General features: G+C 32.6%; 2 protein-coding genes across 5 annotated transcripts in view; both read right to left on the minus strand.

The window, feature by feature from the left end:
* Positions 1-98: 98 nt before the first annotated feature.
* Positions 99-4,716, minus strand: LOC140664732 (SET and MYND domain-containing protein 4). Of its 2 annotated transcripts, none has more exons than XM_072890151.1 (7): positions 3,789-4,716; positions 2,953-3,508; positions 2,289-2,611; positions 1,810-2,018; positions 1,409-1,533; positions 948-1,157; positions 99-747 (listed from the first exon to the last, which is right to left on the minus strand). In XM_072890151.1, the coding sequence occupies exons 1-7, from the start codon at positions 4,096-4,098 to the stop codon at positions 426-428; spliced, it is 2,055 nt and encodes a 684-aa protein (XP_072746252.1). In that variant the 5' UTR covers positions 4,099-4,716; the 3' UTR covers positions 99-425. The 2 variants fall into 2 exon arrangements, with proteins under 2 accessions (XP_072746252.1, XP_072746253.1); XM_072890152.1 differs by having other exon boundaries at positions 100-747; positions 2,953-3,522; positions 3,789-3,927.
* An 824-nt stretch (positions 4,717-5,540) lies between these two features.
* The window catches only part of LOC140664733 (aquaporin AQPAn.G), a 32,066-nt gene continuing 14,760 nt past the window's right edge, over positions 5,541-22,846 (minus strand). Inside the window, exons 3-5 of one of the 3 annotated variants that reach the window (XM_072890154.1) lie at positions 22,533-22,723; positions 7,507-7,650; positions 5,541-6,217 (exon numbers count right to left, since the gene is read on the minus strand). In XM_072890154.1, the coding sequence (XP_072746255.1) occupies positions 5,819-6,217; positions 7,507-7,650; positions 22,533-22,723 (734 nt within the window). In that variant the 3' untranslated portion in view covers positions 5,541-5,818. The remainder of the gene's footprint in view (positions 6,218-7,506; positions 7,651-22,532; positions 22,724-22,846) is intronic. The other 2 variants (XM_072890155.1, XM_072890156.1) reach the window with 2 other exon arrangements.

Consider the following 22,846-nt stretch of genomic DNA (forward strand, 5'->3'; position numbering starts at 1 on the left):
CTTTTATTAAATTATGTACTATAATATATTTTGAGTTTAACCTTTTAGAGTGATTAATTTACAGTATAAAATATGTTTTTGCTAAAATTCTCCGTGTATCATGAATTGAATAAATTTGAAAAAATATGTATATATTTGTTCTTTATTTATTATATAAATTATTTATATTAATTATAGAAGCAATCTATCTTTTATACAATCTAATTTTCGTTGATAAATTTGAGTTTAATCTAATTTGATTATATTAATGTGTGTATATGAGCATCTTTTTTTAAATATATTCAAAATTCATATCAATTCTACTTTCCACATTGTTCCGATAATTAATAAAAAATTAATATCAAAATTATGAAACTCACATAATATAGGGAAGTTTACAATAGGTCTACAATATTCTATACAGATTCTTTAGGGCTCCATGATGATTAAATACAAGTTGTGTTGCCTAAAGCAAGGACACATAATCTGACCCCTTGCTGACAGAGGTGGTAATCTCTAAAAGGTAATGCCAGGGTCTCATCTAGCAGCTTCAAAATCTCCAGGTAAGCTTTTAATGCAAGCTCGTTTTTGCCCTCTTCGAGATTCGTCGACGCGACCTTGAAAAGTGCGTCCGTGTCTTGGAGGGTCCTCAAGCCTTTCAATATATTCGTGCTCTTGCCACATTTCGTGCATCCAATCATGAACTCGTTTGTGTCGCTTCTGACTAGCAGCACGTTGCCGCAAGATAATCCAGTTTCGCATTTAAATCTGAAAAAATGGCATCGTATAATGTTGACGTCAATATATTATGCTGTTGGATAGAATAACTAGATAATTTTATTAGTTTAATTTTATATTTTTACAATTATATAAATCAAAATTCGATATCTTCATTATAATTTTATTAATAACTATTGCAATTTTAATTATTTTAGCATATAATTAACATTTGATCGTGTCAAATAAACCTGAGTATTGTTGGATCCAATTCTTCCAAAAGCGGCCAGTGTCCCGAGCACGCTTCACAATTGCAATCAAACCAATATTGCACTCTCAATCTTCTCTTTCGCTCAGTCTCGGGCGTGGTTGTAAAGATTGGACCGTAATTTTCAGAGATCTCTTCACCAGTTCTGATTGTACGAGCGGCACGAACAACCATTGTCGTGCCGATAAAGTATCTAGTAATTAACATTTCACATTTACAAAATTTAATTTAGTCTTTTCATTAATAATTAATAATAAAATAATTTTTATATTAATGCAGAATTAATACATTTTCAATAATTAAAAAATTAGTTTACGTTAACAATATTTAATATAATTAAAAGAGTTACATATATTTATTGATAAAAATTATTGATATTTAGAAAAAATATGCTTTTAATAAAAATAATATTTTAATAATGAATGAAACATAACATTAATTTACCGTACTACGCCAGGATTACATGAATGATTTAACATCGCTACCGTAGGATAAACACCACCGCCTATAAATATACTTTTAGCCTTGGCGAGTGTTTTTTCCTTTTTTAGTTTTATCAGTTCTGAAATCTATAGAAAACAAACGATACAGTTTGTAATTGTAAAAACAATAGAATAATGCAAATTTAATTACGATTTTGTAATAATTTATTATTATAATTATTAAATATAATAATAAATATTATTATATTATTTATTATTATAATTAATTATTATAAGTAATAATTTATTATATTAAAATTAATATAAAAATTTCTTTCATGCAAAAATAAAAATGTTTTTACGACAACAATTCACTACAGTCGCACGCGCAGAAAATTATAATATTGTGTTAAGTTTTGTTACCTCATGCGAATTAAATTGTAGCAACTGCAAATTGTGTAACAGCAGTTCCGCGATGAACAACTCTTCGTCGGACAATTTGCTGTCCGCCGTATCGGCGGTTTTTATACTTTCCGGTAAATACGCGCCAGTTCTTAGCAATCTGAACAACCAAGCTGCCATATAAGCTCTGTGAAAAATATCTTCTGGCAACCTTTTGTCTTCATGGGTCACTAAAAAAAAAAAAATCATTGTCAGTGCAAGAAAGCAAATCTGCATATCGAATAAAAAAACTTGGATACTTGTTTCATTAACAAATAATTTAATTTTATGTGATAATTTAAAATGAGAAATTTAACAACATATTTACGTAAACAATTGCACATATCGAAACCTGATAAAAGTAATCATCTAATTAAAAAGTACTTTTTTCAGTTAATTATCATTTTATAAGTTTCGTTTAAATTACAAAATATTTTTATACTTTTATTTCATTAATCAACCTAAATTGTAAAAGGCCATGTAATCATCCCCTCGATACGGATTCTTTACGGAAATATTCAAACTGCTTCCGGAATCCATGAGCTGTTTCTTCAACTTCATAATTTCTTCGAAGGATTTCTGCGTGATCGCCCTTAAAGCTAGAAAGCACGTTACCGAAGCCTTCGAATGCCAAAGGATCGGCAGTAGTTTGCATTCCCGCAGATGCACTTTAGCGTCCATGTCTCTGCAACGACGGCTGCAGTATGCAACGCAGCTGCAAGTGCAACAAGCCGCCGGAATTGACACGAATATCCTCGCGAAGCACAAGTGGCAATGAGTGAGTCTGAAAGTTAAGAATCGTGTGTTTTAGTTATGCAATTTCATGTATTTAAAATGCATATTTCGATCAATGATAAATAAATTTAAGAGAAAATATAAATGGAAGATAAAAAATTAAAACATAATAAGCAAAATAAGAAATTATTATAAAAAACTATATTTATGTTATGATCATTTTATATAATGATATATCCTATACAATATAAGACTCCTCGAGTTAATTAATCCTTAATATTGTAGAGTTTACATTCTCAATTGTTTGATGATAAAATAATAATAATAATATAAATAAATAATTAACAAGATAAATGGAAAGAAACGTAGAACCAGATTATTTGGATCCACCTGTTTTCCGCCAGCAGAAACGCACAATGCGGTCGTTCCACGATTACAATCTCTCCGGGCGCTATATCCCTGGTTGCCACGGCGTGTCTACCCATGTCACCTCCGTTGTCCTTGATCTCCACTGCGCTACTGGAAGCGGGATACCGAGGATTCCTTTGCTTCTCGGGAATTAACTTGTCGCGATTCTCTTCAAAACGTTGACTGGACAGACTTTGCTTGTCGTTAACTCGTGGAAGATTCTTCGGGACGGTTTTGTTGAGCTGTTTACCCTTATCCATCACCGCAAGCATCATCCTGATGTCTATCTCGAATTTCTGCTTGCGCTCCAATGGTATTCTAGCGTCGTCCAAAGTCTGGAGAGCCCGTCTGAACGAATTGATCGCCCCATCATGCCTCTTCAGGGCCAACAGACATCTGGCCCGTCGCTCCTCGAGTTTGTAAAAGAGATCCTTTGGGTAACCGAGTCGCGAGGCCTCTTCCATATCCTCCAATGCGTAGTCGTAACGCTCCAAGTGATACAGCGTGGCCGAACGATTCGCCAGGATGACGCTTAATTCTAAACATTTAGACCTGCGTTTACGATCAATCGAGATAATTACTAAGCGACGTAATTATGATTGCTAGAATAACGTCGAACAGCTTTTACGATAGCTCTGAGAATTTTTCAAATAAATTTAGGAGCTTATAAAAAAACCAATGAAATTCTACTTACCATAAACATTATAACATTATATTATTAATTGCGCAAAAATATAATTTTACATATTTAATTTGATTAAATATAATATACAGATATTATAACAGACATCACACATAATTGTTTAATTTATTTATACCTGTTGACGGTGCTAAAAGAACTGCGTTCGAATACATCTCCAAGGCCTTTGTAAATTCGCCGTGACCAAAAAACTTGTTTCCAGTCTCCTTCAATTGAATAGCACCACTGCTGTTCTTAACCATAGGCCTCTCTACGTCCAGGGCTAATTGGTGAGCCTCGGGGTAGCTCAGAACGAAAGCCACCCTCTCGGCATTTGATTCGAGAGCGGCAAATTTCTTGAACTCTTGTTGGCGAATCGCTTTTCTCACAGTCAGCAAATTCGAGCGGAAAAATCCGCCGATTTCCGTTTCTAATTCTCTTTCCAACATAATTTTAATAAATATTTTTTGTATGCAATAATTAATAAAACATACTAGTAATTAATGATATTAATGTTTAAATAATTTTAAGATAGTATTAATACATGTCTATTATATATTTATATTTTTAATATTTTAAGTATATTTTAAGAATTATGTAACCGTTATTGGAGATTAATTCCTCGTTGATTAGAATTATTAATTAAAACCAATTCTTTGGTATTAATTAGCAGTCAAATTATTTTACTAATTAAAGTATATTTTTGGAATTAATTCCGTGTAATTAATTTTCACGTTAATTTTTTCAAGAAAATCATTCAACAGAGTCGTTGAACTAGTTATCACTATCTTTTTGAGAAACTTGACATTATTTATTAATTAGACTCAATTAATCACTTCAACTAATTGACGAACACATTCAAATGGTACATCGCTGCTCGACGACTCGAAAGCACTAACTTTTGGTGGCGTGTCTAGTTGCAACCAAGACTATGCATGACTATTTTCGCTTGCGCTATTTTGAGATACTCGGTTTTAATGTGGAAGTGTGTGTCTGTAATGTCTCTCCTAGTTAGTGACAATGTAAGTTTACGTCCGGATTAGAGTAACTAGATCATCTGCCGCGATTATTTGCTCTTTTAGATTTCAAAAGGCGTGTCATACATGTTTTGAAAATTGAAATAATTTATTATTATTATTATGAGAGGAGGGACCAACAGAGGGAAGAATTCGTAAATATAAAAACTCATACGCGGATAATACCGATGATAAAAGAATATATTTGTTAATGTTTTTTTCATTCTTATCTGTGTACAATGTTCTAATTAATTTTTAAACTATGCTAAACTATATTATAGGTCGATAAGAGATAAAATTAGTTTGATTTTTCAGTATAAACTAACTTAAGTATAATATATACAAAATTCAGGGTGGCGATGTATAATCTAATGAATATAGAATTTACGCAAATTGGTAATCATCTTTAATCACGATGAGATTATGCTTATGATTATAGATAAAAAAGCTATCTCTTGTTCTATGCACATTCTAGGGGAAAGAATACATTTAAGATAAAAAGATAATTTTTCAAGAAAGACATCGATCCGATATCATACACATTATTGTATAATAATCATGCATATGCTTTTAATCCGTAATATATAATTTGAATAATTAGTAATATATAATATTATACTAATTAATATTAATATAATATAAAACTTTATTTTTCGTTTACATTGTACACAACATAGTATTATACAATAATGTCGATATATTTTCGATTATGCTTTCCGATTAAATACCATCAGCTAAAAAGATACTAAAGATAAAAACCTAATAGACAATATAATTTAATAAATGATTTTCATGTAAATATATAAAGATTAATACATTTAAAGAAAATGAAATATTTAAAAAAGACATATATGTGCATATTAAGTATACATTTACATATTATGGAGCAATTTTGATTGAAATAGTTCCCAGTTTTCTGAACTCTCTAATCTACAGAGAGTCGGTCCAATATCTTACTTACGTATTTATATATATTCTCTGCACAATCTTATTTTTACAGACAATTTTGTCATATTCAACAATAATCAAAAATAATCATCATCTTTACTACATTTTTACTCTTTATTTACACTTGGGAGATTTCCGATTTCTAGTTTTTCGTACAATTATGAATAAAATCCGTCTCACGTTTTAGAATCCCGGAGGAGGCCTCTCAAAAGTCATACGAACCCTCGTCGTCCTCCCTGTGGGCCCTCAGGCCCATCCTGTATACACCGCCGGCCAAGCAGCCGCCGACGATCGGGCCTACCCAATAGACCCATATGTTCTGATACTCTTCCTCCACCACGGCTGGGCCCAGAGTCCTGGCGGGGTTCATGCTGCTACCGGTGATGGGAACCGCCGCCATATGAGCCGCCGTGATAGTCAAACCGATCGCCAACGGGGCCCAGCCCTTCGTGTCGGACCTCTTGGCATCTGTCACAGCGTGCACCACCAGTACCAGCAGGAATGTGATGATGGCCTCCATTACGGTACCCTGGGATACCGACACGCCGCTTGCCAACACAGTAGCGCCCAGGCCATTCTCGGTTTGTGTCTTGGGTATTATCAGCTGAACGGAACGACGCGATTCGATTAGATAATTTGATGAAATTTTGTGGGGAACTTTTAATTGCTCGATATAAGATAACCATAATTAACATTATAATTAATATATTGTATGTCTATGATGATAATTTTTTTTTTTTTTTTTAATTAAATTAAGTTCCTTAATACCACACAAAATTAGTGTTTTGATACTAAAATTAAGGAATTTACAAAATAATTGATTATTTTGATTTCTAAGAGGTTCATATAATATTCTTTATATGATTTTCAATCATTTTATTCTCCGTGTGGTTTTAAATCATTTTATTTTTACATTTAAATAATTACCTTTTATATTTTTATATTTAAAGCATTTTATATTTATTGTAAGCCGATAACATTTTTTACTAGCCATACGGCAAGCAATTTTTTAATATATCGTTAATTACTGTTAAATCACAGCACATATAACGGATATATGAAGATTTAATTTTTCCTACATGCAACTAGGCTTAGATGATGTAGGATGATACTGATGATTTAATAATTAAATCGGTTTGTGGGATCAAATTAATTTAAGCCGTAAGCAAAATATCGCACACGAGCACGTGTGCCGGCTGCCGGCTGCTCTCTCGCGCGTGACCCAGCCGCTGATCGCTTGCGCGACTAGTTTTTGATGCAATGGGTGTGCGTGCAGTTGATGGAGGAGGAGCAGAAGGAGAGAAACGGACCTTGACCTTGCGCAACGGCGATTTAATTGATACGGACAAGACGGAGTTCCGCGCCAAATCGAAATGACAGCCTATCAACGATTGATTTCACGCTTCGGCCCGACGATCATTATGATTGCGCGTGTGTAAGGACCCACATGTATACGTAAAGCGTGCTCAAATAAAAATGTCATGTACATGACCCGCTGACCTCCCCGAATACATTTTATTACTTATGTAATGCGATTGAGTGGTTAGCGATAAATTCGAGATAATTTCGATTAATTTTAAATTACAATATTAAAAAGATTAAACAATGATACAGAAAATGCAATGCACTATCATCTTCCTTAACACTTAATTAATTAAAATTAGACTAATTTACACTGCATGTCACATACACAAATTCGGTTTTATTTTCTCTCTTTGTTTTTTAATCGAACAAGTTGAAAAATAAATAAAAATTGACTTAACAATTAATAAATATGAATTTAGATTATCTTTAATATTCTTAAAAAAATGATAAAGCGTTGCATTTTAAGTCATTAATGTATCAATTTTAATTAATTAAAATTTTATAAAGTAAATTTTAATTTAGTCTTACCTTGAGAACAGCGGAACCTGCAATAGCGCCACAACATTGACAGATCACATAACTAACGGTTTTAAGAAAACTGCAATTTCCGCTGACCATTAGACCAAGTGTCACCGCTGGGTTCACGTGACAACCAGAAATCGGACCTAAGACCTGAAAATTCAAAAATTATTATATAGTATTGTTAATAAATTTTTATAATAACTATTGAGTTGGAAGAAAAGTAATGTCGTATTTTTGGGTAAAAATTGGAACAAATTTATTTATATTTAAAAACAATCTTAATCTATAATACAATGATCGTTGTTTTCTATAACCTTTTGCCATCTTTCAGGCAGCTGCATAATTTCTTGCGCGTAGAACTTGTATATTTTCTCATCGAAAAACTATTGAAAATGATTTTTGCAGTCCTCCAAAGAAATGAATGTCTTATTATAAAGGAAGTTTTGCAAGGATCGAAATAGGTGGTAATCAGAGGGAGCAATGTCTGGCGAATATAGCGGATGTGGTAAAACTTTCCAATCCAGTTGCAATATTTTTTCCCGGGTAGTCAAAGAAACATGAGGCCTGGCATTCTCTTGATGAAATAAAACACCTTTTCTATTCACCAGTTCCCTGCGTTTTTCTGCAATGGGTTTCTTCAATTCATTGGTCCAATTGGACCACACTTATCCGAATTAAGCCATACATTTTTTGAAAGAGAAGCTCATAATAAGTTCCACCAAATACGCAGCATTATCTTCTCTGAATGAAGTTCAGGCTTTGGAGTGATCAACGGCTTTTCTGATTGCTTTCTTCAGGATCGTCAGCGTTATTGTAAATAACTCATTTTTCATCACTCGTTATAATCTGTTTTAAAAATGAATCATTTCCGAAGCGTTTAAGTAATGAATGGCAGGTGGTAATGCGATCGATTAAATTTTTTTCAGATAAATCATGCGGTATCAAAACATCAGGACGATTCACATAATACCCCAGCCTATGTAAATACTCGATAACGGTTGTATGTGATAAATGGAATATCTCCACAATCTCCCACGTCGTGTATCGTTGATTTATTCGATTATATTCTTGATTTCGTCGTCATTAACGACAGCCGATCGTTCAGAGCGCTCCTCGTCTTTAAGTTGTCGTGTCACCAGCACGAACCATCTCTGGCACATGCGTCCAGTTATAGCATCTTCTCCATACACCGCACATATTTTTTTTCGTTTGCGGGTTTTTCCTTTTTGCGGAAATAAAAAAGCATCAAACAACGAAAATATAGCTTGTTTTGCTCCATTTTTTTCTCGATCTCAAATGAACGCAAACGCTTCTACATATGTTTTATGTACGTTAAATGATACTTAGAGACCCATCTATAGTGTCATCTATCGTGCAATGTCATCTAGGTTGAAATTTCTTTATTACAAAAAACACTAAAGGCATCTATTCAGAAAATACAACATTACTTTCCTTCCAACACAATATTATAATTATTTTGTACAATAATTATAATATTTATAACAATAATTGTACTGTGTGGCTCACACAAACTTAAATATAAATTAGAAAAAAATCACGTGTATTTTTTACTGTGTGTCGTAAATTTTATATTATTATAATGAAATACAAAATCACGATGTGTATAATGTGTTTTTTTTATTTTCCAAGATTTTATTACAATTTTTACTGTGTCATGTTATTATTATATTCCTGATTAGAAATGTCTAGTACAATGTTCGTGTGCTTTTCGATCGGCGAACTTGTGACTAATAAAACTGTGGGCCGTGAGAAAATTTCTAAAGTTCGTTTCGTAATCATCATGAGGTCTCACGCCCACCGCAAAGAGAAAGAGAAAGAGAGAGAGAAAGACGAAATTTGTTTCTCGGATTTATCTCGAACGATTTCCCAACGATCAACGTCGCCGCGGCGGGCGTTTTGACAATCTCGCAGCGTGTCACTGCGTGTAACGCCTGCTTGTAAATTCCCCTTACGTAGCCGGCATGTAATTACGTGGAGATCGCATAAACGACTCGAAACAATCTCGCGAAACGGCCGACCTTTTCGTAGATAGATGGATGACATAGTCTGTTACTCTCTAGGAACATCTCTAAGATATATATTTCATAAAAATGTATTTTAAATATATATATATATATATATATATATAATTTATTTTTAAACTGATAAATAATGAGGCAAAAAATAGTCGGATATTCAAATAAATAATAGATAAAAATAATGAAAGATTATTGAATTTCAAAGATCGTATATATAATTTTATAAATTGAAATATTTATTAATCTATTTATATTAAAACAAGTTAATTTATCAAAAATATTTAACTCGATAAAGTGGAAAGAAGAGAGTTTTAAATTAACATAAAACACTATTTTTTAAATTATTAAAATACGCAATTATGCAATTTATAAATATATGTTTATATACATGTGTTATACACACACGCAATAGTAAATTATATAGATCTAATATAAATCTAACATATATGTACGCGAGACCTAGAAATGCATATGTAAAAATCAATTTTTTAATTCATTCTGTTTTGCTATAACTTTACTCACACAAATTTTTTCTAATATTATTTTTCGTTTAACAATTTGTGATCTTTTACTATTTTAATTAGTTTAAGTTTTCAACGATAATTAGTGTCGTGATCTTATAAATATGTTTACCAACCTATACAATATCTTTAGTATGTTAGTATCCATATAAATTGAGGCACGTGTAGTGCATCTAGAACACATCCACACGCAACACATATAATGTTTGATTCACAATAACATCGCGTGTGGTTTCTAATCGACAACAGATGTAACTGCGATAGACGAAAGTAAACCGATCTAATTCAACTGCATAGTTTACGAATTGTAAACTTGCATGTAAATTCCCTTGTACACTCATTTCATAAATTGCTGGTAAATACAACATATATTTAACATACAATACAATTATATTGACGTGAACATTTTATTATTAAAATTACATCCCTCAAATTATTGTGTACGATGCAGTATAGTTTTATTGCGCGTGTACGGTAAAATTAATCAGACGATTTTATAAATAATAAATTTTATATAATTATTAGATTATTTTACAGCACACAAAATCAAGATTATTTTATAAATAATGTATAAAATAATTATATATAATATCGTAGAGATTTTTTTTTTAATAAAAACTTTTGCATGTACATGTGTCAATAATTATCCCGAAACCATCAATATACATAGGAGTACTCTCTCCTCACGTTTACGCAAACACACGTATCTTGATCTCAGAATCATTCCAAGTAATCCGGCACGATTCGCGCAGACTTCACGGCGTCGGTGGATTCATCTAGGTTCAGATTCGGGCCCGTTGAGCCCGGTATACAACGAGGGGCCCGACGCACGCGGCCCAGTTCTCATGCACGCCGACAAGGTCTCGTCTCGCCGCGGGCGATCGGCACACATATGCGCCGACCAGGATTGCGTAATTTTCTCTTCTCTCTCTCTCTCTTTCCCTCTTTTCTTTTGTCCCTTTATCTCTCTCTCCTTCGATTCTCATCACCGTCAATTCGCTGATTCTCGTCGATTTGTGCCATATCGATTGTTAATTCCGAAACGAGCAATTGCCGTTCGAAATTGCACGTCTTCGAAATTCGGCCAAAAATTCGAAGACTTCGTAATAGAAATCCGATCTTATCGCGGAAAAAAGATATCGAATAAATGTATAAGGTATCCTTCAAACACTTATCGTAATTTTAATGAGACGGCCTCTCTTTAATGATGGATTTCATAATAAAAGATTTTGGTCGAGAAATGATTCGCAATTGAAGCGGGCGAGATCGACAATCGAGAGAGACAGATTCTTTTGTGTCGGTCCTGGAGGGAGGAGAGAACCGAGCGAGACGTGGCCTTGCGGCTTGCCAGGTGAAATGAAAAATCCCCGGGCTGCTGCACGGACTTTAATTGACACGTGCTCGCGCGACGTATATCTGTCTCGGAGAAGAGATCCGTGGAATATATATTATAAAGCGCGTCGTGTGTGTTTAAAGCGCGCTTTAAAGGGGAAAGTTATGCCACTTTCCGCGACTCATCGGCCTTCGTTCGCAACATTGTTCCGAGAAAAGTAATAAACGGACCCCCGTGGATGCCCGCGCGAAATTCGCGCCTATCTCGGCGAGAGCCTCCTTTTTCGGGGCCTCGATTCTATCTCGGAGCGATCACGATATTTTCGGCCCGAAATGTCGTATTTTTTCAACTTGATACTTGGTCCGACGGAGACTTCGCGTCACGTGTTTATTTCGAGGATTTTTTAAATCTTAATCTTCAATGAAACAAAAAGTATGATAAGCTTATTTTTTTTTTTTTTTTTTTTTGACGCGGCTCCCTCGTGGACCTTACGCTCAACTTTGTCTGTGCTTTCAAATTTTAATTTTAAATCCAGAACAGAAAAATTAATTTCCAACATCCGTTCCGGTTCGCTGTATATCGTACGATCTCAAATTATCTCGCCGTTTCGCACCCTCGGGGGTTTCTCTTACGACCCACAGCCTGCAGTCATATGTAAGCAGCATATACGCATTCCCGCGTGCAAAAGACACAGGATCGGACTCAAAGGAAACAATATACCGACTGTCAAAGAATATAATTAATAATAAATAATAAAATGAAAGAGAAAAAGATAATGAAATAAAAAATGAAAATAATTGTCACATTGCTTTCTAATAAAGATATTATAAATGTCTTCAGATAGACATTTTTTTGTTTAATCATAAATATATCATTTGAAAACAATTTCAGATAAAAAATAGATTTTAGTTGAATTTATTACGTATATTATATATATATATATATATTAAATAATTGTATTAATTATATTTTACATAATTATTTAATTTAAAAAAGTATAAATTATATATATCATACTGTCGAAAATAAATTCGTTTCTTATTATTGATAAAATTTATCGTGAAAAGAATAAATCCGAACCTGAAGATGCACGTTTGTTGCACACGTGCCGCGCTCCTTCTTCGCGCGAACGAACGTGCACGTGTCATACGCATTGCTGAAACTTTATCTCGAATTAGCGGCGAGCAGGTGCAAGAAAGATCGCACGGTAAGCTGTTCTAGAATTCGCGCCCGATAGGCAAAGTTGATCGCCTTGAATCATTTTTCTATCTTTTTAGATAGATCATCTTTGTTCTTATCTACTATTAAACCGAAGGCTGCTGAAGATTTCTTGTTTCGGCAGTAAAAAATCGCAGTAAAACATGAACTTTCGAAATTACACGCGAAATGAGAAAAGTGTCTGACATCCTGCAAAAGCTGTTGACCTTTTTATTTGCCATTTAAAAAAAACTTGGCAGCAGCAAAATCATAATGTAATTCTAGTAATGTTAATTAATAACTTAATATTATTAATTAATAAATTATTAATTATATATAGTATTGTATTTATATACGGTAGTGTACGTAATATTTTGAACAAATAATAAAACAATAATTATCTTCTGAAATTCACGTGTGTGCACAAAATTTATTTCGAAGCAAAGTCATTTTAATTAACTGTGTATATGAAATAAAATTAATATTATATAGCTAAATGTTAAAAAAAATTAATAAAACGATAGATAGAGCAATTAAGATATTCGATTGATGTGTAATTCAAATGTCGAAATAAATTCGGTCATAATTTAACTCGGATCAAAATCGTGACAAGTGATTTGTGAAACCTAAAGCAATAATGGTAATGAATAATAGCGAAGAAATGGGATTAAGATGTTGAGAAAGTATTTCACGCTAATAAAACGAAAAGGATATCGGGATCAAGCATTAACGAGACGCGGGCAGTTTGTGACGCAAATTACGCGTCTCTCCACCTTTTCGAGACGAGCCGTCATCGTCCGTCGACTCGTTCGAGCGTTAAATACGACTGCGAGCGAGCATTAAATAATGGACTTCGCCGACGTATTGTCAGTAATTACCGTAAGGTGTCTGGGCTCGTCGTGCCGTTACAAATTCGTACACGTTGTCGGGGCTCCTGCAGCGCGGAGGCGCAGGATCGGATTCGCAAAACCCTCCAGAGAAATCCTAATCTTGAGAGATTACTCTAGTATATTTTTTATAGCACATTAAAATATATTATAATAATTTCGCTATTTAATCAAAATTGCGCAGCGATAAAAAATGCATTGAAAGTACGTTGATAATAATTAATTATTAATTATTAATTAACAATAGAACCTGGAGAGATTTAATCTTTTATTATGTGCATATCAAATTTATTTTTAGCCGTACAATATATTCCACTACGTTATAATTTATAATTAATATGTGTACACACATAATAATTTACATTTTTAAATTATTAATCATTATGCAAACCAATTAATTATTAAAAAATATATTGAAGATTTAATTGGGGGATATATGTATGTTTCATCTTTCAATTTCTTCAAATATAAGAAACTTATATAATGTATCAACGAAATTAAATAATTTAAAAAGTCGTATGGCTAGAGAATATCAAGCTCATCACAATTGTCCATCAATCTGTCCTTATACTTTTCAGTGCGGGCCTGTATGTAGAGACATAATTGGGCTGCGTGACGCACACGAGCTACAAGACGTAGGACAATGATCTTTCGCCTGTGGGTCTGCTTGCGTAACAACGCACGAGGGAGCGGTACCTCTCGGTGCCCGAAAAGGCCCCCAGCAGGATGACTCTAATGTTTGCCAAGGAATACACGCCGCTTTTACCGCAGAAGCGATTTTGTCTTACAATTAGATATATCTTTTTTTTAGATATTCCACGCGCACTGATGTACATTAGAAAAAAAGATATTCAATTGAATTTTTTAAAAATTTAATTTAATTAATTAATTTTTTTTTAATTTTCTTTATCGAGGTCATTTTATTAGTTTTTTATTCTATAAAAACGTTATCTTTGATAATAAAATAATGAAGAGATAATTAGAGAAGCTCTTGCATATCCTTTGATAAAATTATATACTTACGTAATTACAAATTTTAATATTATTTTAGCAAAACTTATTTGTCTTATTTTTATATTTATAATATATTTTATATTTTTTTATGTATGTTTTATGAGCGTATATTTTTATTTGTATTAATATTTCACTTTTTTCTTTTTTTTAATATTAATTTTATAAAATTATTTTAAAAGACGTTTCTGCTGTCTGTCTCAGTCACGTTTTTATATCAACGCAAAGTTAACCTACGTTTTGCATAAATTCATTGTTTCTCGAATTTTGATTCATAAAATTTCTAAAATTATCGCATATAAAATTTGAAGAAATATATAGCAAGCTTTAAATTGTTTAAAGAAGTCGCATTAAAATGACGTAAGTTTCTTAGGCTCGGGAGAAAATAAGGTATCGGAACGTAAAAGTGTCGAAAGCCTTGGCCCGACTCTAAAATCAATATTGGCGAGCACACGAGTTTTATGCAAATTCCTCCGAAAGAAAACAATGCGGCACATATTGCACAAAACTGGTGGGACGTAAGACATCGCGAGTATAGAGATGAACTACGAAACGAAGTAATGCTAGGCGAGAGAAATATCTTTCGACAAAATAATTAGCATACGTCATAAATTATACAACGAGAGACGATTATTAATTCAACGTCATAAACGTAAAACGAGTAAGAATGCACTCCCGCCGCTCATTTATCTCGCGCTCGCAATTCGCGAGACAGGGGACGCTCTAAGACGCAAGATAGTAGCAAAGACATTTGTGGCGATTACGCGAGCAAACTCAGATACTTATCTCACGCGCGCTTGTAATTAATAAGACACTCCCTTGTGGATGATTTCTAAAAAGGGAGCACTCTCTTACTCCCTTAATTATCGTTTTCCATGTCATACTTTTCGTTCACTAATTTAATTACGTTGGCTAAATTAAATTAAAATAAAACTTAATTAAATAAATTTAATGAAGGTGATAATCAATTTAATAAGACGTAATTAATTTAACAAATAACTGCCAACGCCCTGAACGGTAATTTCATCCCTAAGTTAACAAAAAATATCTTCATAAAATTTTAATTACTTAATATTTTGCCCATTCATTTTGTTATCCGAATCATTGAAATATTGGTACAAAAATTATGTATACACACAATTTAAGGGAAAATATTCCTTAAATTTTTTGCCAAACCGTATATATTAATTTAATGCATGTTTATTATGTATAGAAGAGTTTTAAGAGAATAGAATTTTAATTTGAAAGATAGAAATACTTGATAAATCATTAGGTTAATAAGATCAAATGGATGGAACATGAAGATTTGATGAGTGAGAATTTTCGAAACATTCTACATCTTGGAAGATATGCACGCTTACATTGTGCTCCTTGAGATCTCATTCACATATATCAATTTGTAGAAACGTCTTTAGGATCTGTCATCTAGTTTAATTCAACAATTGATGTTCTCCAAATCACGATCATCTCTGCATCATTGCTGCATCTCGCGTTGCGTAAGCGTTGTGCCCTCGCTCTCGCATATTAAAGAGCCGCGCATTTGCGTATAATGCAGAGCGAGATGCGTGCGATTTGCATTCGGAACAGGATCGACTGTGACTTTGCACATCTACATCTCCCTTCTCTCTTTCCCTTTCTCTCGCTCTCTTTTTCTTTCTTATTCGCGCCCTTCCCATTTTTTCTTGCTCTCCCTCTCGCTTCAAGTCTTCGTCCTCTTCCCCTATAAACTTCCCTTTCTTTTTATTTTTAATACCGTCATCCTTAGTCGGCTCGCAAAAAGAAAAAAAAAAAAAAACGGCAGAATGCGAGATGAGAAATGACCAAACTGCACAAAGTTGCAAGTGCACTTTGGGAGAGTTTTTTTATGATAAAGCTCGACTCGTGAATTGTTCTTCTTTGTCTTTAAGTTTTTTACGAAACCCAGATTCCGGATTGAATTTAAATAACTTCCTCAAATTAATTATTGCATTGTAAAACATTTTTTTGGATTAATTAAAATTGATCTAATCAGATTTTTGCTACTGATATAATCAATGCTGTGTTTTCTGTTACACAAATACATTTACAAAATATTAATAAATAATAAATTTTTCTATATAGATAATTCCTTTCAAATTATATATAAAAAGTTTAGGATAAAGAAATTTTTTCATTAAAATAAAATAGAAAGAAAAAAAAATTAAAACATTTTAATTAAAGCTCTAATTAAATATTTGATTATTTCAATTATTTTGTAAAACTTGATATTAATTAATTGAAGGGTTCGATTTAATTTATAAGAGTAATTGAAAAGTTCGAGAAGAAGAAAAAGAATCGACATAAAATGCTCGTTGAATAAATTTAAAATCACGAAGGGGAGAAAAGAAAGACGATTGTCGCCGACAACGCAAGGTTGCACGATTTTAATCGTGGCGAATTGCGGGTTTCGCAAGCTAATGAAAAGTGCGACATGCGCGCCCGGTGCTCGTGCTTTTTGCCGGGCCTGCATCTCGAGATCTCATTGTCAGCATACTCGTATCACGTGAAAGAAGAAACATTTTCTGAATATTTAACAAATGCTAAAATAATAGCATATACTATAAACAGATCAAACAAATGTTGATCTAAAGTCAAGTTCGTATAAGAAAAATTGAATTTAAAACAAACTTATATTAATTAAATGTGAATTAAAGTGACATATTAAAAATAAAATTCTTATTTTAACTTTTATAAATTATATTTATCTTTAAAAAAATCTTTACATCATTTTATATTAATGTTATAAATCAGTACTTCTTAATTAAAAATTTCTATGTGAGTCAAAAATTGCAATTGTGTTAAGATCACACATATTCAATAATAAAATTAAAATCCTATTAAATTGCATTCTATTAGATTTATATAAAATATTTGTGTAAAAAACTAAAATAAAATTGATAAAATTTCTTAATTCTTATAATAATGAATAATTTATCTAATAACCATAAACACACTAAGAACCCAGTAAGATGTGCGATGTTGGCGCAACGATTACGCTATGAGGACACATCTTGTCGTGCACTAGATCCGCGCGATAATTATCTTGGACAATTATTTCATCTAGATAAACACGTGTGGAGTCTCTCAAATATTTTTCCACCGTTATTTATAATACCTCCTTTGTTCAAATCTCCCTTTTTCTTTCTTACTGAGAGAAAAGTCACTTGACATTTCTCTATCAATAGTGGCTTTTATTGAACGACGATCGGTTGTGTACAGCCCACTTGTATAAATTATGACTTTTATATCCCTGGACACACACACACACACACAGATAGAGTCGGATCTATAAATAATGCGACTACAGATGTCATCCGGGGATGTGTCCATTTTTCTCATGCCGGCTGTGCAAAGCAACTGGGACAATAAAGCGCGATCGTCAACACCGAGACAATATCGCTATCGTTGCCCGTTAGACGATAAAGAGAGACTTAGCATTCAATTTTCGTCTGAATGGGACCGTCGAGTCGAGAACGTGTCTTAGATCTCGAGCAAAGAATTTTCGATTGAGTCGCGTCTTAACGAGATGACGCATGGTTAAACACGCTTGTGGATGATTATATCATGATTGAGATATAATTGGATATATAAAAGTTGGAAAGAAACACGCACGTGATATCGTTTCAACTCAAAACATCAATTGGTTGCAATCTTGTAAACGTACAAATTGTTACTACGACAAAAGAGATTTGTCAAGTGCAAACAAATATTTAAGAAAATGTGAATCCTGTGGCTGAAAAATATATTAATCATTAATTTATGAAAGAAAGAAATAATTTTAATTTCCAAAAAAGATTTTTTAAAAGTAATAAAATATAAAAGTAACTTAAAAACGAAATGTCAGAAAAATTTTAAATATAATGATATTAATGTAATGTAATTAAAATATTTAACATAATAGCACTTTTTTAAAAAAAATTTGCGGAGTCAATAAAGATATATGATTTAATAAACTAATGATGGAATAAAAAATTTGAAAAAAATGAATTTTATTATAAATATATGTAACATGATAATTATATGTAAAATGTTATCAACATTTTGAACTTATTACAGTGTAAAGAGGACTCGACTGTTGTTTTTCAATTATTATTCTACAATAAATAAAAATTTTTGAGACCCGAAAACAATTAATCTCTTCGATTTAAGGTGTCATGTGTCATTATTTGTCCTCTTCCCTCCCCTCCTCTCCTTAAAAAAGAAAAGTAAAAATTACGCGACTTCTAAAGCATCGTAGACGTTCACATCCGTGCCGCGGGCTGTCGGAAAGTAAAGTATCAAAAGGGCGATGTACGGGCGGAATAAGAGTGAACGCTAGTCTCTCGGGCTCCGACTCTCGAGTAGGTTGTCAGAAGCCTTCGGGGCACAGTTGCACCATCTCCGGACGGAGTTAGACCCCCTTGGGCGAACCGGCGGCCTTATTTACCCTTCCACTACGCTGGGCCCGGGCGGCCCACACACGCGTATGCCGTGTACGCTTCAATTAAAACGTGTTTACCGCGACTAAACGCGAAGTTCACGATCCGAGCCTTTCACGAGAAAAAAGTGCCAAACGCATTGGAAATGCGAAAATTATCAATATGAGAAATAAATAAACAAATTTTTTTTATTTTAAAATATATGTTTAGTGAATCTCTCTTGAAAAATATGGGGTGAATTAAATTTAATTGCTAGCTAATCGCCGCGATTCTTGTGATGAAATGAGATGGAAGTCACCAAAGATACGCCTACATTTTCCACGTATATTATTAATTAAATATTATTTATATTATATTTATTTCATATAGTAATATTATTTTAAAAAAGTCAAATTTTATATTACATATTTGATTTAAATCTTTTTCGAAAAACAACTGACATATTAAATGTTAATTTCATCTGAGTAGTAATGTTTATTAATATAATATCAATTATGAAAATTATTTGCTATAATTAATATTTTTCTTTCTTTTCTCTCCTGTAATATTTATATGTGAACCTTGATAATTTGTTTCAAACGTCCACCGTTCGGCTATAGTAATCATTGAGAATATTCATGCCGGTCAACGAGCGGACCATTCATCTCCTCGTGATCGCGTCGCGCGAATTCTGATTGATACAAAGGAGGCCGCTCGAGTGCTCTTCGCAAATCGACCGGCCGTTCGCCGAAAGTTCGCGTGTCGACAGAACACAGTGCGCTATAAATTGTTTCGAGGACGAGGTCAGCTCGCGAATTCGAAAGGACGAGCGTGATTTAAGGATGAGATCCCCTGTTCCCTCTAATCTATTTAACCGTCTCAACGAACGATCAGTGATTGTTTTTGCTTATCAAAAAGGTGCGTACTGATATTAGAAATAGGGAAATTTGCAAGTCGAAAACTTTGAACGTTTTAAATAATCTTTCTTCTATTTATAAATTGAACAAAAAATTGAAAAGAGCGAATATTTCACAATTTATCACACTAAATATTTATTTTTATTACGACATATATTATTGTAGCCTCTTTTTATTTTTTATAATCTAATAAATCGTGTGTTTCATATTTTCATGATACATACAATATATTTTTCATTGTTTTTCTATTTCATAATTCGTAGTAGAAAAAATGTAAGAATAAAAAAATCAAAAAGAAAAAAAAAACAAAGCAATCCACGTGATGCACAAAACGCTAAACGCGCGTAAAATTACAGAAAATTATGGATAGTGGAAAGAAGAGGCTTTCATGTTGAACATTGGCTTACACGATTGTGTAATTCATTTCATAATGAGACAATTTAGGTGATCGTCGCTGATAAGAATTAACCACGAGCGAAAATTGAATCACATCGATATCATATGGCGAACGATTACCCCGCGATATCCGTATTTACCTCGATCGAATCGCGATTAAAGATCACTCCGTTTTACTGATAGTTATCTTATCTTCTTCTCTTTTCATTCCTTTTTGCCGAACAGTGATTTCGATTGGAATGACGTATCAGACGTTTTACATAAGTAAACTTACGCGAGAAATTATCTATGTTCAAATATCTTCCAAAAATTTTTTACATAACTCGAATGCTTGATCAAACAATACAAATCATGAGTTCATCTCCTCTTTTTTATATTCAATACTATTTAGACATTTAATTAAAATATATGAAAGAGTACATCGCGAAACGTTACGCGGTGAATTGAATCTTTCATTCTTCATAAAGAAAAAGATCGATTCACGAAACGAGAGTGAGAGCGATTAGATGACTGAGTCACAAAACTTTGACGAAGTGAATGGACATCCCCACTCTCTTTAGAGTGTTCCTACCTGTTTGAAATACAAGACGTCTGAAAAAAAGTGTCTGTAATTACGACTGTTTTTTGTTTCTCGACGAAATATAACGTACATTTTATATAACAATAAAAGCCAATCATAACACGTATAATTATAAAATTGCAACCTTAAGTTATTGTGGAAAGAATTAATAATTATGCAGTTGTTAATTACACGGTCTTACAGTCGCAATTACAACGGCGACAAAAGTGTAAAGTTACTGTACATTGCTACAGGAATACAAGAGGAATGCGCACGTATAACAACTTCTACAGAATTCATGCATATCTTTACAAACACACGATCTTTTAAGAAGCGCGTGTCTCCGATCCATTCAGCGAATATCCGAAACATAATCGTGATCGATGTGGCTTATTTAGCAGGCGCGAAGAGCAAGTTTTAAATGCGAGAGATGCTATACAAAAAAAAAAAAAAAACGGTCAACACACGATATGTTAGTTAATTATTAATCGTGACGTAACAAGCGAGGCGACAATACGCACTTCTTTCTCATACGTGTGTCTTCTTTAAATGCAAATATCATTAAAATATCGTCGAGAGGATAATGTTATTCCTTTTTTCAGAATCTTCCGTTGTATATTGCAAAGCCTTTCGTGAATATTTTTGCGAAACTGCAAACTGTTGCTTTATCTGATTTTAATCCTCACTAAATGAGAATTTATCTTTTCACCAATTTTGCATTATGGATTAATTAAACGTCTGAATTGATGAACAAATTATTCTACTTTGCGTTGCTCAAGATATTTCATGATTATTATGTAGAGTCGATAATTATTTTTTAAGTAATAATCTTTTTAATATAGGAGACAAAGAGAGAGAGAGAGAGAGAGAGAGAGAGAGAGAGAGAGAGAGAGAGAGAGAGAGAGTGTGTGTGTTGTGTGTGTATGTGTGAGTTTTATATTAGTAGAAAGTTAAATTTTCTTATTATTAATTGTCATGCGTGCTACAAAAATACCGTGAAAGTATACACATGTGAATAAATTATTATTGCAAAATTAAATTAATTTATATCGATTAATATTGATATAAATTAAATATTAAATTACATATCTTTATTGATATAAAGTGAGATAAAACATCAAAAGTAGAAAATATTCAAGAACGTAAAATGGAAAAATTACGTATATGAACTTTTTACGAGCAAAGATAAGAATTTGCAGACATAATAAAATATTCTCGGTGAGCAAATGCATGTCGTTTTAATTCATATCACAATTTTCTAGTATATATACTTGCGCATTTATATTTCGATGATTAAACTCGAAATGAAAAGAACAGAATAATAGAAAGAAAAAAGAACTTGTCATAATTTTGATATTTTACATATCTCTATTTCTCTTTCTTTGAATTTGCACGAAAATATTTTTACCCTATCAATCCTTTCCTTTTATTGTAAAGTATACTCTCAAAATTGTCTGGTATAAATAAAGTACACTTTGTCTGTGTTATTTATCATAATTAGGATTGAAATTTAGTAATAAATTCAATCTAATTTATTTCATTTAAATTTACTATTTTAATTTTAAAAATTAATTAAGCAAATCATTAATAAACAAATTCTGTATTTATAAATTCTCGAAGTTTAAACTTTTTTTTAGAACATTTTAAGTAAATTTAAGATTATTAAATTTAACATTTTATATATCTTGAATTTTACTTATTCCATTAATTTTTTTAAATAAAATTTTTACGATTAGGAGAACAATAGCAACACTCACCTGTGCCAAACTTGCTACAGCGAGGCCAAAGGTAAACGCAATGTGTACAACGGTCGGCGGCGTATCCAGCCACGTGATGCAGGAGGCACAGCCTATGAGGACCAACAGGAACGTGCCCAGAATCTCGGAGAACAGCATCACCAGGAAGTCGAGCTTGGTGACCTCCTCCAGGCCGACAAACTCCTTGACACCTGCGAAAGAAAATCAAAGAGTTAAATTCAATTATAAACCATCTTATTTTTCTAAATTTATGTTTTTTTTTTTTTAATTTTATTCAATTTCTATAACTTTATAATTTTCGTAACCGCGTAATT

This window comes from Anoplolepis gracilipes, chromosome 4, assembly GCF_047496725.1.
Source record: "Anoplolepis gracilipes chromosome 4, ASM4749672v1, whole genome shotgun sequence".
Taxonomy (NCBI): Eukaryota; Metazoa; Arthropoda; class Insecta; order Hymenoptera; family Formicidae; genus Anoplolepis; species Anoplolepis gracilipes.

Coding starts and splice junctions, on each gene's coding strand:
- LOC140664732 (XM_072890151.1), bottom strand. CDS start 4,098: ATGTTGGAAAGAGAATTAGAAACGGAAATCGGCGGATTTTTCCGCTCG. Junction 3,509..3,788: donor TCTTTTAGCACCGTCAACAG/GTATAAATAAAT, acceptor CTAAATGTTTAG/AATTAAGCGTCATCCTGGCG. Junction 2,612..2,952: donor TTTCTGCTGGCGGAAAACAG/GTGGATCCAAAT, acceptor CTTAACTTTCAG/ACTCACTCATTGCCACTTGT.